The 15,457-nt window shown below is 39.0% G+C and overlaps 1 protein-coding gene across 1 annotated transcript in view; it reads left to right on the forward strand.

The window, feature by feature from the left end:
• Positions 1-15,457, forward strand: part of TP53BP2 (tumor protein p53 binding protein 2) — a 49,000-nt gene that overhangs the window by 18,856 nt on the left and 14,687 nt on the right. The window contains exons 2-9 of the mRNA XM_083828488.1: positions 1,759-1,906; positions 6,336-6,449; positions 8,257-8,336; positions 9,291-9,392; positions 11,890-12,064; positions 13,450-13,631; positions 14,028-14,192; positions 14,594-14,831. Of these exons, the coding sequence (XP_083684614.1) occupies positions 1,759-1,906; positions 6,336-6,449; positions 8,257-8,336; positions 9,291-9,392; positions 11,890-12,064; positions 13,450-13,631; positions 14,028-14,192; positions 14,594-14,831 (1,204 nt within the window). The remainder of the gene's footprint in view (positions 1-1,758; positions 1,907-6,335; positions 6,450-8,256; positions 8,337-9,290; positions 9,393-11,889; positions 12,065-13,449; positions 13,632-14,027; positions 14,193-14,593; positions 14,832-15,457) is intronic.

The raw sequence follows: 15,457 nt of genomic DNA on the forward strand, positions 1-15,457 counted from the left end.
TGTAGGCTTTTTGCTTTTTGTGAGTATTTGTAGAAGGTCTTTAGGAATTTATCAGAAAGCGTTGTCTTGGGGAACTGCGTAAAATCAGAGATCAGAAACTGTGTATGCTGTTGATGCTGAATCTGGTGCAGTCCCAAGGCCTGAAACACTCTTCTGAAGTGTTTGTGCTGCCAAAAGTGGGACAAATGTTTGTGCTCTGTATAACACCACATTTTTGAGTGTGGAAATGTTTTAATAGAAGTTCTTTAAAAGAATAAAGGTGGCTTCTCTCATAGGAGTGGAGGGGGTCTTGGCATTTGCAAGACCACTGGAAAGGCTTTGGAGACTTAAGAGATGTTTGCGTTTGTATGCTGGCAGAGTCACTGAGGGGAGCATCGTAAAACCATGAAGACAATGGGCTAAATTCCACTTTCATCAAAAATGACTTGTTCCAGAGTATTCCCACAAAATCACAGAATAAATCCTTGTAGCAATGACCTCTTCTTTAAACTCAGAAGAACGTTTTATATGTCCCTCTTGCCTTGTTTGAATCAGACTCTTTTTTTGACCTTTGAACCGTTGTTCATGAAGATGTAGGCCCCTTCTACCCTCTATAAAAACGAGGAGGCACAAAGATTCTCTGACATTATATTTGTGTCTTTTTCTGGCAAAGACAGGTTTTCCATCTGTGTGGAAAAGGCTGAATTGTGTAGCCTTTTGATAAGGTTTCTATTGCTTGAAATTTGTAGTAGAGTAATTGCTTTCTGGAGACATTTAGCTGATTTTTGTGATGCTGGGAGTTACATGATGAGCAGGCAGTTGGTACTGATGTTCAGAATAGATTTCAGAAGAAAACTGATGTTCATTTTTAGCTAGCTTTATATTAACTTTAATATTAATAGCATAATATTAATATTAATACAGCAAGGCAACTGCTGTTCAGAGGCAGTAATGATCAATATGTTTTATCAAAGATTAAATAAAGAAACTAATTTTTAAAATGTGTGTCTTCTAGTTGTGGCAGGAAAGACCTGAGCAAGGATAACATCTAGCTGTATGGTGTGTTTATACAGAATAACAACAAAAGATAAAGGAGTGAACACTACAGCAGTGAAGAGAAAGCCAAGTAAAATAGCACTGCTTTCCTCTTAGTGGCACTTGGGGGGTAGACCTTGTGTTCATAGAATCGTTTTGGTTGGAAGAGACCTCTAAGATCATCAAGTCCAACCGTTAACCTAGCACTGCCAAGTCTACCACTAAGTCATGTCTCTGAGCAGGGAAAGTCAGCTTGTGTTTCTGAGAAACTTTTTAATGCCAAGTGTTACGGAAGTGCAAATTGATTCCAATTCCTATTTGGAAGGTCCAGTCATCTTCTACAGACGTTACTTCCCTTGTTTTTCGCAATAAAGAAAACTTCTGAACTCTAGGTATCTGTCGTGTCAAATGGGTGTGCAGTATTTAAGTATGGTAAGGTAGAAGAAATACGATAACATCACCTTAAAAGGAAGGAGCAGGAGGTCCAGTTATTAAAAAAATAAAATAAAATAAAGAAAGAAACAATACTTCAGTAACATAATCGAGGTGCGCAGAGGATTACTTCTAACATCTCACTGGCTTGTACCTGAAAAGGAAATCTGGGTTTGTTTTGAAATTCAATATGCACGGTAGTTCATGATGAATGATACTATTATGTTGAAAATAATGCAATTAATGAAAATTGTGCCTTCGATATGCAGCCTGGTTTTGTGTTACGTATGCTGTTGTCTTTGTCTTTTCCAGATGTTTCTGACAGTATACCTCAGCAACAATGAACAACACTTCACAGAGGTGCCAGTCACCCCAGAGACAACATGCCGAGATGTGGTGGAGCTGTGCAAGGAGCCTGGTGAAAGCGAGTGCCACCTGGCTGAAGTGTGGTGTGGCTCAGGTAGGTTAAACTCCTGCTTTGTGAGCTGCTGGGCATTCACTGCTTCTGTTGTCGTAGGGTGCAGAGACGTGAAAGACATGGTTCTGTCCCAGAGAGTTTCTGCCTTACGTTTTTGTTAATCTCTTCATCAAAACTGGTGTATAATAACACATCTACAGGTAGGTACACACATACAAAAAATGATTGAAAATAAAAGAAGCCAGCCAAGCATGTGGATGTTCTTATGCATGGGCAGCTCTTCTCCAACTCAAATGAGTCTGTGAAGGGTGTAGGGGAGTCGTTCTTTATTTATTCTTTTCCCCAGCGGTATAATCCAAGTGGGTTGCATGGGCTTTTTGGAGTGGTAAATATTGCTAGTTCTGTGGACAGTCTTCTAAATTCCATAGGCATTTTCAAGTGCTTTGGCAAAGGAAAACTTCCTTTTTTCAGATGTTGACTTTGTTGTTCACGATGGCATTAATTGATTCTGAGAGGGAAGGAGTGTTATCAGAAGCAGCTGCAATTATATGAAGTACTTCTAAAGAAGGTATATAGTGGATAGGAGGGGTGAGATGAGGACGGGACAGTAAAGTAGTTTGTCCTTTGAGCTGGTGGAAGAGGGTTTTGTGTTTGTGGTTGGTTGTCTTCCCTCCCTCCCGCCTCCCTCTTTTTCTGTGTTCTTGCTGATTTTTGATTTGGAAATTCAGGTCTCCATAACTTGTAGTGCTCTGCTGGGACTGAAGAACATGTCAACAAGCAACCCAAAAGCTAAAGTATGGCTAACTTGTCTGGCTTAAATAGGAAGGGACTCTTATCTCGTGTCTCCATGGTAGATCATTAGATCCTGGTAGCCACACAGAGGTGTAGAAAAGATGAGTCACTGTCAGGATTTTTAAGTCATGAAAAATTATGTTATTTGATCCAGCCATTTTGAGATGCTTTAAAAAACATTATAAAATAATTAGACGACAAGGACAAATGTTCCTGTCTCTCTGCTGTTGTCTCAGGCCTATTTCTCTTTAAAGAAGTCTTTGGTGAGATGGATATTTGCATGAGATACTCAAGTCTGGTCTCTGATTTTTAGTCCTTTCTGGTAGAGATGTAACGTTTTTGATATTTCTAAGTTTTAAAAAATACAATAGATTTTTTTTTCCTTTAAAAAAAAAAAAAGAAAAAACATTTTTTCTGTATAAATGATACTAAAATAAAATCCGCAATCCAAGGTGGAAAGAGATATTTTAGGAAGGTGGTTTTACTGTATATCTCTGTCTAGGTCTGTCTAAATCAATGCAGTACCAAATTCTACAGTGGAAGACAAGTAAAATAAGGGTTTAGGTGTATGTGTAGTTTCATAAACTGAAATTATAGTTAGTCTTAGCTCCATGCTCTATTATAGAGCAGACGTTGTGATGGAAAGGAGTAAATGTCCTCCAAAACCAAAGTGTCCCCCAAAACCTCCTTACCAAAGTTGGACTCCTACTGAAGTGTGGGCAGTTTCTCACTTATTTCCCCACACCTGGCTTCTTGATCTACTTTTGAGGTGCCTGTGTAGGATATGTCAAGGACAGCCTGTTTACAGTTACAAAATCAAGTTGTCAGCCTGTCTGGTACTGGAGGAGATAAAAGAAAATAGTTAGAATACAGAAACAAAGTGAAGTGGAGAATTTTTTTCTGAGATTAGCAAAATTTCTTTTCTTTGCAAAGCCTATTCTCATTATGTTATTTGGTTATTATTTGGTTATTATTGGTTACTGGCACAGTTTATTGTCAGAAGACCAAAAAAAAACAACAAAAAGTATTGTTTGTTTATACAGTTAAAATATTGGCACTCCTTTTAGAAATCAAATTACTTCTGTTCCCTTCACTGGTCCTGTCATATTTACTAATTATATATTTCTTTATACGGACACCAGTGCATGTGTGTGTGCATGCAACACTGTACAGTTTCAGATTATACTTGGTAACAAATGCAGTAGTTTCAAATCATATGCCATAAAGACTTGAATACTGGGTGAAGTATATGCATATTTCTAAAAAAAAAAAAAGTCATTTCTTAAACATCTGCATAACGTCCAGCAGCAAACATTTGCAAAATATATTTTAATGTATATTTTGGATTTATTTTTTTGGAAACAAACAAAAAAAACCTCTCAACTTTACCTTATTTTGCTTTAGGTGTCAGCGTTTTGGTGTCACTGTCTCGTTTTGCCAAGATGGTATCATGGATTCTATTACACTGAACAAGTTAAACTTAATTTTAAAATAAACATGGCACATGCCAGCCATCCTTACAAGGTAGAAACAGAAGATGTATGCTGAAAAATGAGTGCTTAGACTTCAATTACTAACATCGTTCTGAGGTAGCTTGTCCCTCTCTCCTGATGCATGCTGAGGAATTTTAGCTTCTGTTGTCAGACCGTATTAAACATACTTTGAAACATTGCTGCAAGTTAGCTTGAGGCACTCAGTTTGCTGAATGAGGGCAAGTTTACTGCTCTCCCTGTCCTCCCAGTTTTGCTTGAAATTTGATGAGTATCAGAGCAAGCTTGCTTGATCTTTCTGTTATCATCAGAATTCTGTTAGATGACTATCTTGACCACAGAAAGCACAGAAAGTGTGTGTCTATATGTAAAGGCTTTTGTCTTTTTTTTTCTTTTTTTTTTTTTTTTTCCCCTCCAAGGGGGCAGGGAATAAAAACTGAGGTCTGATAATTTCTTTTCTTCTTGAACTTTTCAAATGTGGTTTTGTTTGGTATTTGGAAATCTCCTTGACCTTCCTTTGAAGTCACTGAGTGGTATTGACAGAATCCTTGGGTAAAGGGCATCTCCCTTGATGATAGAGTTTCAGTTGAAGTACTGCCTAGCTGCTAGAAAGCTATCTCATAAGCCTGTTGTATATTCTTTAAGATGGAAATCTGACAGTCGCGCTTCTTTTTTTTTTTTTTTCTTCAAGGGGGGAATTAAGGTTTAGCAGATGAAGAGCTTTTTTAGCTGTCTAGACAAGTAACTGCCAAGAGATTGCTTCTTCTGTAACAGTGACCTACTTGCTTATTCTGTAAAGCTAATCTCTTTTGACAGTGACTCCAGAAATTTTCCTCCCTAGATTGCTTGAGCGCAGCTGCAGCATTTTCATTTCATTTAAAGAAACCCTTTTATGTTGAAAAAAGCTCTTCACATGCTGCAAACGTGTTAGTAACTCCTCTTCTTATGAAAATGAAAATATGTATTCTTAACACCAACAATTTTGTCCGTGAAATGATTATTCTTTATTAAGATAGTTGCTTTGAAAGACTCTCTACTGGATATGAATGAATTCTACTCTGATTTCTTCTTTTTTTTTCCCTTGCCTAAATAATGAAAGGAAATAGCCAACAAAACCATTGTCAGAAATAATGGAACTAGTGGTGTTTAATTTAATTCTTTGTCTGCTTGCCTTATTTCTCAGAATGGGAGCAATATCTCTTGTTCATCTGGTACCCCATGCAAATGGATCTAACCTGATCACGAGCCTCTCAGATACTGTGACAACATCCTGACTACATAAAGTTGACCTCTATAACATATTAGTCAACTGCATAGCTGCCATCACTTTTAACATAGGCATAAAAACATATATTAAAATGTTTAGAATAACAAAAGCAATTGCCTTTATATAAATATCTGAAGGACAGTAAGCAATTGTAATTATATCCAGCCTGTGAATGCTCAGCTATGAAGTGTGTAAAATTTGAAAGAACAGTGTTTCAGAAAAGGAGTACCAGTAAATGAAAGCCGTTGGCTTAGGCTCCCACTGGATTTTTGCAATATCAAAAGGCAAAGAGTAAGGCTTAAAAATTAAGATGGGACTGAATCCTGAACTTGGGAACAAGAGCAAGAAAACCAATTCAGTGGAACTCATGTATGTAACTTTAAGAAACTTTATCTCAACTGTCTGAAAAGAATAGCTGGTTCTTACCTGAGTCACTGTGTTGTCTCACAAAGCAAATTGGCACCTGTAGGAATTGGGGTGAAGAGCCCTTGAAGAGGAATGATGGAACAGTAAGTTTGTCTGAGGTACCACAAAAGTAGGGCAACAGGTCCACCAGTTTTGCTCCTGCGGCGGTGAGTACATACAGTGATTTGCAAATACGAAACTAAGGTACTTCAGCCAAAAGCTCTAGATTGCCTGTTTGCGTTCCCTTGGGCTGTGATGGTGCCTCAGCTTTTCCTTCCTTTAGACTTCTAAAGGGCTCTATCTACTTTGCAGAGGTGTTGGTTCACCTTCAGAAGCAAGGGTGTGGCGCAGAGCCAAAGAAAAGTTAGAAATGCCTTGGATGAGGGCAAGGGTTAGGACCACACCGAACCTGAGTAATAACAGTGCTCGAGTGAAAGATGATGAACAGATATTTTTGTTTTGTTACATGCCCTAGCTACATAGGGATGCAATAGTAAGCTGCCTTTTTATCTTTCAGAACGTCCTATAGCCGATAATGAACGGATGCTGGATATTTTGCAGCGCTTTGGGATGCAGAGAAATGAGGTTCGTTTCTTTCTTCGACATGAGCGCTCTCCCTGCTGGGAATCAGGTATGTGTTGGTCTCAGCTGGTTTATTTGCTGAAGTAAAATTTAATTTCATTTCTCAAGGTTAAGGGAACGCCATACATATATTATATGTTAGTGTTGCTAGTCAGTATGGTGTTACAACCCTTTCTGGTCTGACCTTTATTTTCTTATGAATAGGGAATGCTAGTAACAGAAAACTGCTCTTACTATTTGCTCTCCTTTGGGTTCTTAGTCATTTTTAGTAAAGACTTCTTCCTCCCTTGCCCGGTCTGGGCATGTTATATCTGAATGGAAAAGTTAGTAGCTTTTCTAGAGCTCAGAATTACCACAGCATCCAGGGGCATACTGTGTTTACATGTATTAGCCACAGTTAAATATCTAGAGATCTGTGATTAATCTCCTAAAAAAAAAAAGGAAATCTCTTCCGTTTAATTTAGTAACTAAATTGTTTTCTGGTAATGTCATTTATTATGTGAGCTTAGTGTATTTCACCTGGATAGTATTTTACAGGGGGGAGAAACTTAGCATAGTTAGCAAAAAGTAGAGTTCTTTGGTGTTTCTCCCACAATCAACACATTTGTATTAGTTTCAGGAATAGAATTAAACAAAATGGTTAGTCTCTAAGTTCTCTACAAATGTAATAACACTGCATTGTAAATCTTAAGTTTGAATCCTATAAAAAATAAGATATTTTGCTTTTCAAGGTTTTCCATACATCACATATTAATCTTTTCAGTAGAAGCATCCTTAAGACGTTTACCTTTACATCCATCTGTTGGGTTCTTCCTCCTCCACTTCTGGTCTTCAGAAATCTTCCCATGTTTTGGAAACATTGTATTTGTGTTAAGTGGCATTGTACCCAGTGTATTTTAAAATAGATGAACATATTTTTGTTTGAAATGTGTAATGATGATGGAATGAGTTCGTGAAAAGTTAAAGCTATGCCACTTCCATATAGTAGAGGTCCTATGGCACAGTTTAGTTGTCAGGTTGTATTTTTTTCAAGCTCAATGTGCTTAGTACTCTGAATATAAGTATTATAGGCATTTTATTGTCCATAACATAGCTAAGCACTATGTTTGAAGAGGACCAAAGGAATAGTTAGGAGCTCTGCTGTACTTATTAGTCTTACAGGGATTTGCTCAGATAGGCAAAAAGCTAACATAAGATGGCTTCATCCTGTAGTGCATGTATGTGCTACAGGGAAATTAGTGAGCTTGGTATTAGACATCTAAGCACCATTTGTACATGATTTGATGGAAGCATTTAAGTAGGATTCTAGTTAAGTAGCATCTCTCCTGTCAGAATGACTGTCAGGATGAAAACATTTTGTAATAACTGTTAACTGTTATTGTTCGTATTCTCTGTGAGACAGTTTAAAAAAAAACAAGCACAACACATCCAAACATCTAGATGCTGGGTTTTAAGACACTGTGGTCCAAATGCATTTGCAATGTCATTTGCAGAAGGCAACCCAGTTTTGTGACAATGCTTTTCTAATGCAGACTTAGGAGGGGCCAGCTGCCTATTGATCACAAGAGAAATACTGAAATATCCTACCTTTGGTTAAGCTGTTCTCATTTGTCTGTTTTTGAACAGCTTTATGGTTTAAAATAAATATTGACGTTGAACAGCAGCCTCTTCATAAAATATCTTGTGTCATCATTTAAGCTTATCTTAGAGATAAGAACATGGGAAGAATAGTTCAGATTATAAACGAAGAATTGTTGAGCCTTTTCTCCTTTTTTTATATTTGAATGCTCTGTCTAAAAGGATAAGAAAAATCCAAAAATGTCTTACTGTTTATGTTATCCTGTATTTCTGTCTAGGGACTGGACAGAGGTCTCAAGATCCATCCCTAAAAAGAAATGGTGTGAAAGTGCCTGGTGATCGAAGAATGGAGAATGGAGTAAGTGCTTGATGTAACGTACAGCACAGCAAAAACAGAGGCTTCCCTTCCTTTGAGATACTTGTGCAAACCCTACCCTGGAAACTAAGAGATGATATTGGAGAAATTTCTAATGACTGCTCTAAAATAAGACATGAAGCCTCTAACAACTATCACCCTTGTTTTCAGTTCTTAAGACCTCTCTGAGATCTGTTAGCTGCCAGATATGTGTTTCTGAGTGATCTTAGAGCAGCAAATTCAGCACCACTTTCCCTCCTCTACTCCCATTCACAATTCTCTTATTTTTCTTCAGTTCACTGATCCTTTCCACATTCAGTTTGGTGTCAGAGAAATGGCCTGACTTGGTTCTAGCTTTCAAGCTGAAACCAGTTAGTGTCTTAGAATTGAATCTTGTCTGTCATTTATGCTTGCTCTAGAAGATACAATTATGGATATGTGATTGAATCTAGATTAAGAAAAGACGTGAACAGATGACTAATGTAATAGTACTACCTTTGATTTCCCCACGTGCCCCATCCCCAAGTTAATTTTTCCAGATGCTTCATCTTAAGTTGAAGTGCTTTGAATTGCAATGATGTACCTGCAACCACCAATCCATCCTGCCATGGGCTGATCATTCCGGGCTCAGTCAGTCAAAGCTGAGTCATGCTGAGCTTAATTATAAACGGCTCTGAAACGCCACTTTAAAATGCTGCTGGGATTTTGCTGGAAATATTAATTTTTCAAGAATGTTAGCTTATATGTGTTGCTGGATTGGGGCACACGTGTACAGGCTTAAAAGTAGTTATTTCTTTAAAGTAGAAATACGCCATTTCTTTCTAATTATTCTACTGAATACTTGGTTGTTACTATTTTTAAAGACTTTAATCATAGTTTTCTCTATTATAGTAGCTCTATTGAATTGCATGCTAGCCAAATTTGAAATTCTAGAATGCTCTGGATTTTCATTGACAGGTCAGCGCTCCAAGGATGGATATGACACTGGCTGAACTTCAGGAAATGGCATCACGTCAGCAGCAACAAATTGAGGCTCAACAGCAAATGCTGGCTAACAAGGTGAGTTTGGAATAAGATTGTTTACAGCCAAGAACAAAGGTAGTAGGAGTTGTATGAGGTAGAGGGAGGGTTAGAGATTTGTGTGTTGTTTTTTTTCCCACCTCTTCAGAACAGGTGGCTCCCTTCCTCTGGCTCCCACTTTTTAAATTTGCAAGTCAATCTATACAAATATCCAGTAGTAAAAGATTAAAATAATGCCAGTGATTGAAGTGACCCTGTAGCTTACTAAAATGATGGAGCATATAGCATTAATATTGTCATTCATCCTGGTGCCTCTGCCAGCCCTGTTTGTTCCGTGTGGTGACCAGCCATTCACCAGCTTGATCACTGAACAATGCTTTTGTCTCTGGGTATAATGCTGTCCTGTAATGATATCTCGCTTTTTACTGATAGAGTTCAGTGTGCCTGGTTTCCTGGGGCAACTGTCTGGAAAAGACGGCGTGCATGTGATAGAAGTAACTAGGACAATGATTTATAAAATGCTTGCTGAACAATAACAGAAAAGCTAATGGTGGCACATGGGTTACTCCTGAATTGTTTAGGGAAAAAATATTCTGAACACATCTGCAGAAGGGTAGCATGGATTTTGTATTTGGCTTTAGCATTTTTGCTGCACGCTACTCTTGAAAATACCACTGTCAGTGCTGCTGTTGGCAGAGAATCTTTACATGGAAGCCCGTCCTAAGGAGCGTTTGACTATCTGGGTGGATGAGTTCCCAGGCCCTTCAGAATGTGCTTTGCTGGCAAAGAAGGCTGCTGGGGCTCCTGTCTCACTCCTCTTCCTCTCTTGGAAGCCCTGTCTCTCTTGGCTGATTCACTCAGGTGACGATAATAGAACCTGGTCTTTGTAAGATAGCTCTGAAAGTAAGATAATCTTTGTAAGATAGCTCTGAGGTCTTTGTAATAGCTCTGAAATTGTAGTCACTGTATATATAGAACCAGAAATAGAAACATTTTATACACTTGGTGTAAAGGAAGCCATACAAGACATCAAAAAAAAAAAAGTTAAAGAGTTTGAGTATGGATGGCCACCCATCAGGTAGGTGTCTGTTGCCTGCGGTTGGTAGCAAGCAGAGTGGCCTTGTGGTTGTCCCATTGGGGAATTTTTCATTAATTTTTCGTTCTTTTGTTCCAAAGAGAGGCTTTCCATTGCTTCTTTCCTGCCTTCTGAAATCAGATGCAGTATTAAAAATAGATTCAGAAGGAAAAAGACGCTTTCTTTTTAGACATGGGCTGTAATATATTTTTTTACTTTTTTTCCTGTATGGGAAAATATAGTGTATACTGTATATAGTGCAGATACTGCAGGTGCTGCCTGGTTTTCTCTGAGCAAGCTCACTTTTCTTTCTTTTTTAATCAAAATGCACAAAAACCCATGTTTCTAAATATGACTGGGTATGTGTTTTGTTTTCTTTTTTTTTCCCCACAAATTATTTTTTATATTTTCTTTTGGAGGAAGTGTTCTAATGTTAGTAGCCGCTGAAAGTTGTGGCTGTTGGTCTTTGGCTGGATGCTTGGGAAAGTTTTAGTAGTTCTCCTACCATTAGAATAACCTATAATCTCCAGAACTGACAGTCATACCTAGCAGCCAGTAACTTAAAGGAAGGCCAGTACTTAAAAGATCATCTACAGATGACCTAGTGGTTTCTTTTAGCTCTGAACTATAGACGTCTATATATATGGAGACTAATAGTGCACAGCCCTACTCATACACTCTTGGAGAGGTAAAAGAATCCTCTCCATTGAGATGATGTCTGTTGTGTAAGTGGGGCTAGGTCAGTATAAAGGTTTTCCTATGTCTTGAATTCTGTTTTGTGATGTTGGTGATTATTACCTGGAAATGGTAAAATTCCAGAGCTTTGCTGTGCAGTCATTCCCCAGCTTAAGGAAGTTCTAATTGAACTGGAAAAAAGTAGAAAGAGTGAGTAGAAAGAGAAAGAGAGAGTGATCAATAATTTATGGAATACCTTCTATATATAAAATATATAAATGACTATAGGTCATGTTGGAAAATACTAAAATGTAGCATATGATAGAGAAGCATAAAGTACAGCATGGAGAAGGTAGAGAGGAAATAACCACTAGTTCTTGCAAATGAAGAACAAAGTAGTGATTAAATGAAACTGGCAAACATCATAGAACATGAATGCTAATTTTTTTCTTAGCTTAAAAGGATTTGAGCAATTTCATGGAAGAAAAATGTACTAAGGGCTGTTAGACATGGATACTGCCTTTGTTTCAGTAGGTTCTTGCGCTACTGAATGGTGGTACCTGGAGGATGGTATAGGAGCACATGTATTGGGCATCAGGAGGTGCTTGCCCTGTTCTCACAGGCTCCCCTTGTCACTCTGGGAAGTCAGGATACTGGGCTGTAGCAGCTGATGATCTGAGCTGCAATGGCAATTGTATACAAGTTCTGACACTGTTGCTGTCAATACCTTACCATAATTTCTTTTTTAAAATAAGTAAATAAATAAATTCCTTATCTCGTCTATAGGAACAGCGTCTGAAATTCCTCAAACAGCAAGATCAGCGACAGCAACAGCAAGCTGCTGAGCAGGAAAAACTTAAGCGATTAAAGGAAATTGCTGAGAATCAGGAAGCCAAACTTAAGAAAGTGAGAGCACTGAAAGGGCATGTGGAGCAAAAAAGACTCAGCAATGGAAAGTTAGGTGAGTTGCTGCTTGGAGAATGTAGGCTGTGATTTTTCATGGAGCATGGCTCTTGGAACTCTAAAATCTGTGGTGATTCCAGTGATTTAGAAGAGGTATTTGCAGTATTCCAAGACAAATTAATCTTTGTTTTCACATCTCACATTTACCAAGAGAAATCCTGAATGACCAAGAACAAAAAGTATTCGCTTATCGTATTTCAAAATATCCCATAAATGCATTTCTAGTCTGTTTTTAGCCTAGCATTTCTGCTCTTTAATTTCAGTGTAGGTTGTTTCCTTACTTGAATACCTTTGTGTACCACAGAAACTTTTTCCATTCTTTATGTTAAAACTACGCATATATTTAGACTGTTATTTTTTTCTTGGCCTGAAGAACAAAGAAAAAGATCTGATTGGCATGTTACCTGTGTTGCCTCTTACGCAAGAGGTAACTTAATGACCGAAGTGGCTGTGTATTTTCTTTTCAATTACAAAAATTACACTAGTGTCTGTCTTTCTACAGTACTAGTCGGGTGATTGCAGTTCAGCAAGTTGGTGCAGTATTAAATATTTTATTTCAGACTTCATGTCAACATATGTTCTTTTGCCTCTCTTTTCTTCCTGCCTCCATGTCTGTGTCATACAGAACTTGGCATTTTCATGTGCACTGAAATGAAAATATACTGCCTTATTAGAGTAAAAAGATAAAAATAGTGTAGTGCTTTCCAGATAAAAACAAAAGATTTTCTGTGGGGAGAATACATTATCTGTTTGATATTTATCTTGTGCGATACAGCTCAGTTTGAAGGAAGAGCACCACAGTGTAACACAAAAGACACGAGTTGAGATCTCAGAGCATGTGTGAGCATGCTTCCCTGTGCCATCCCCAGAAGGTCTGGTCTTGGCACTTGCTTGAACAGCTACTGCTTTGGATTTTGGTCTGAAATACAACAGTTTTGGACAGTGAGAACAGCTGATGACAGCTGTGTGTAGTAAACCCTAAAAAGGCTTTGTTTAATGTAACAGCTCGAGTGTTTTATCATTATGTCATTTGTCTTTCCTATGACTGAAATTCAAGGGTTTTAAGCATCGTAAATATGGCTTGTGGCTGAGTGAGTGTCCTCTTGTGGAGTCTGAGCGTTACATAAATTTTAGCAACCTCCCCCATGAGTACTTTAAGTAGATGGGATTTCCATAATCCCGCTACCAAGTTTGCATGTGCAGCTCCCACAAGGAAGAGCTGGTTTGCCAGGGGCCACGGGCTTGCAGCAGCCGGCTGCAGCCTTTGTGCCGCGCTGCTCCAGGGGACGGCAGGGCGCTCTCTGCCCCCGCCGCGCTGCTTGGGAAGCAGCCCACGCTCAGCTGTTTCTCAGGGCGACTATTGTGCTCTCTCGCCCTCTTCAGTGGAGGAGATTGAACAGATGAACAGCCTGTTCCAGCAAAAGCAGCGTGAGCTAGTGCTGGCCGTGTCAAAGGTAGAGGAACTCACCAGGCAGCTGGAGATGCTGAAGAACGGCCGAATTGATGGCTACCACGACAACCAGTCAGCTGTAGCCGAGCTCGACCGTCTGTACAAGGAGCTGCAGGTAACGCAGGGCTTGTGGGCGACCCACAGCTCGAAGGGTGGAAAGTTGTTGGTTGGGTCGCTTCTTGCCTTGCTGGGAAGAGATCCCGGCGCTCTCGCTCTGGGCAGAGCCGCGCGGTTGCCCAGGTGCTGCAGATGGAGGACTGGAGGCACTGTGCTCGAGGCAGGCAGGGGATGGGGTTTTCAGTCTGCACCTCTTCCCTGAGCACTGTTTGGAGACTACCCAGCATTTTCTCAGCAGAATATAATCTCAGGAGTTTGCAGGCAAGGCTTGACTTTTTAGAAGGGTTTTCCCTTTGTAGCTGTTTCCTGTCCTTCATCCTGAAAGTTAGTTTAGTTAATTTGTTTTGGTTTTGTTGTCCTCCCCCCATCCCCCCCGCCCCGTGAATTTATTCAGCTGAGGAACAAACTGAACCAGGAGCAGAATGCCAAGCTGCAGCAACAGAGGGAGTGTTTGAACAAGCGCAACTCGGAGGTGGCAGTCATGGATAAGCGTGTTAATGAGCTGCGGGAGCGCCTCTGGAAGAAAAAGGCAGCTCTGCAACAGAAAGAGAATGTACCGGTAAGTGCTGGATGTTTTAATTAAAAACATGTATGTGTTGTTTGTGGCACATATGGACTGAAGTAACAACTTGCTTGTGGGGAGGGCTGTTCAGACGCTAGAACTGCGATTTTTATCTATTCGTGGTGGAAGTCTTGTATTATTAAAGTACTTTTCATGGTACATTGATGTTAACCTACTTACTGTTTACAGACAAGAAGTCTTCTTATGCTGTCATGGAATCTTTTTTGTTGTTGTTATTACTGCATCATATTTATATCTGTTAAAGTTTTAAAAAAAGCTTCATTTTATGTACTGGAATATATTTTTTTTACTTGCTTTAACCTTTTTGACTTATAGCTCTAACTCTCTGATGGATGGAAGCTACAGCATAAAATTCTTTTTTTCTTAAATGTTTTAAGGTTTCTTCAGATGGGAACTTACCTCAGCCGGTGGCTTCTGCTCCAAGTCGAGTGGCAGCAGTTGGTCCTTACATCCAGTCCTCTACTATGCCACGTATTGCTTCCAGACCTGAACTTTTGGTGAAGCCAGCATTTTCAGATGGGACACAAACTTTGCAGGCACCTGATGGTCCGCTAAAAACACAAACTCTGCCGAACATGCGAGCCGGGAGCAGTTCACAAGCTAAAGCTCTTGCAGGTAATAGCTTGAAATTAAGATTTCTTCTCCAGAACTGTTTCATTTTCTTCTAATTTACCAGCCCTGATATGTTTTTTTCTTTTTAAACAAAATACTATTTTATGTGAAAGTCTTCTTGCAATTTTCCTGACCCAGTGAATATATTTTATAAACAGAGGCTATAGGATTCAATGTGTTATTCACTAGGACAATTACTTAATTTATAATTTGAGTTGGTATACAGCATAGAACATAGGAGGATTCTTCTGTAAATTGGTGATCCCTTGTGTTTTTTTTACTCCTAAAAACTGTACAATAGTGTTTGGTCGTCTTTCTAGACAGTCTTAGGGCAGACATGGTTAACAACATGTTGACTGGGCTTAAAAACTGACAAAGACAAGTTTTCTGATCATGCATTTTTGAAATGACATGTAAAAGATTAACAAACATTGTCCTCTTTATAACATTTCTTATAGTTGATTGTAGCACAGAAACAGCAATAAGCTTGCTGACGTGTTGGTGACATGGGAGTATAAAGAGACATAAATCCAACAACTGATGTGAGGCTTGGCCTCCGTTGCTTCAAGCATTGATGGAGGTTTGCCTAGCTTCTCTATCTTTCTCCTATGAGATAAAGTTCAGCTCAG

The sequence above is a fragment of the Anser anser genome (genome assembly GCF_964211835.1).
Source record: "Anser anser genome assembly, chromosome: 3".
NCBI classification, from domain to species: domain Eukaryota; kingdom Metazoa; phylum Chordata; class Aves; order Anseriformes; family Anatidae; genus Anser; species Anser anser.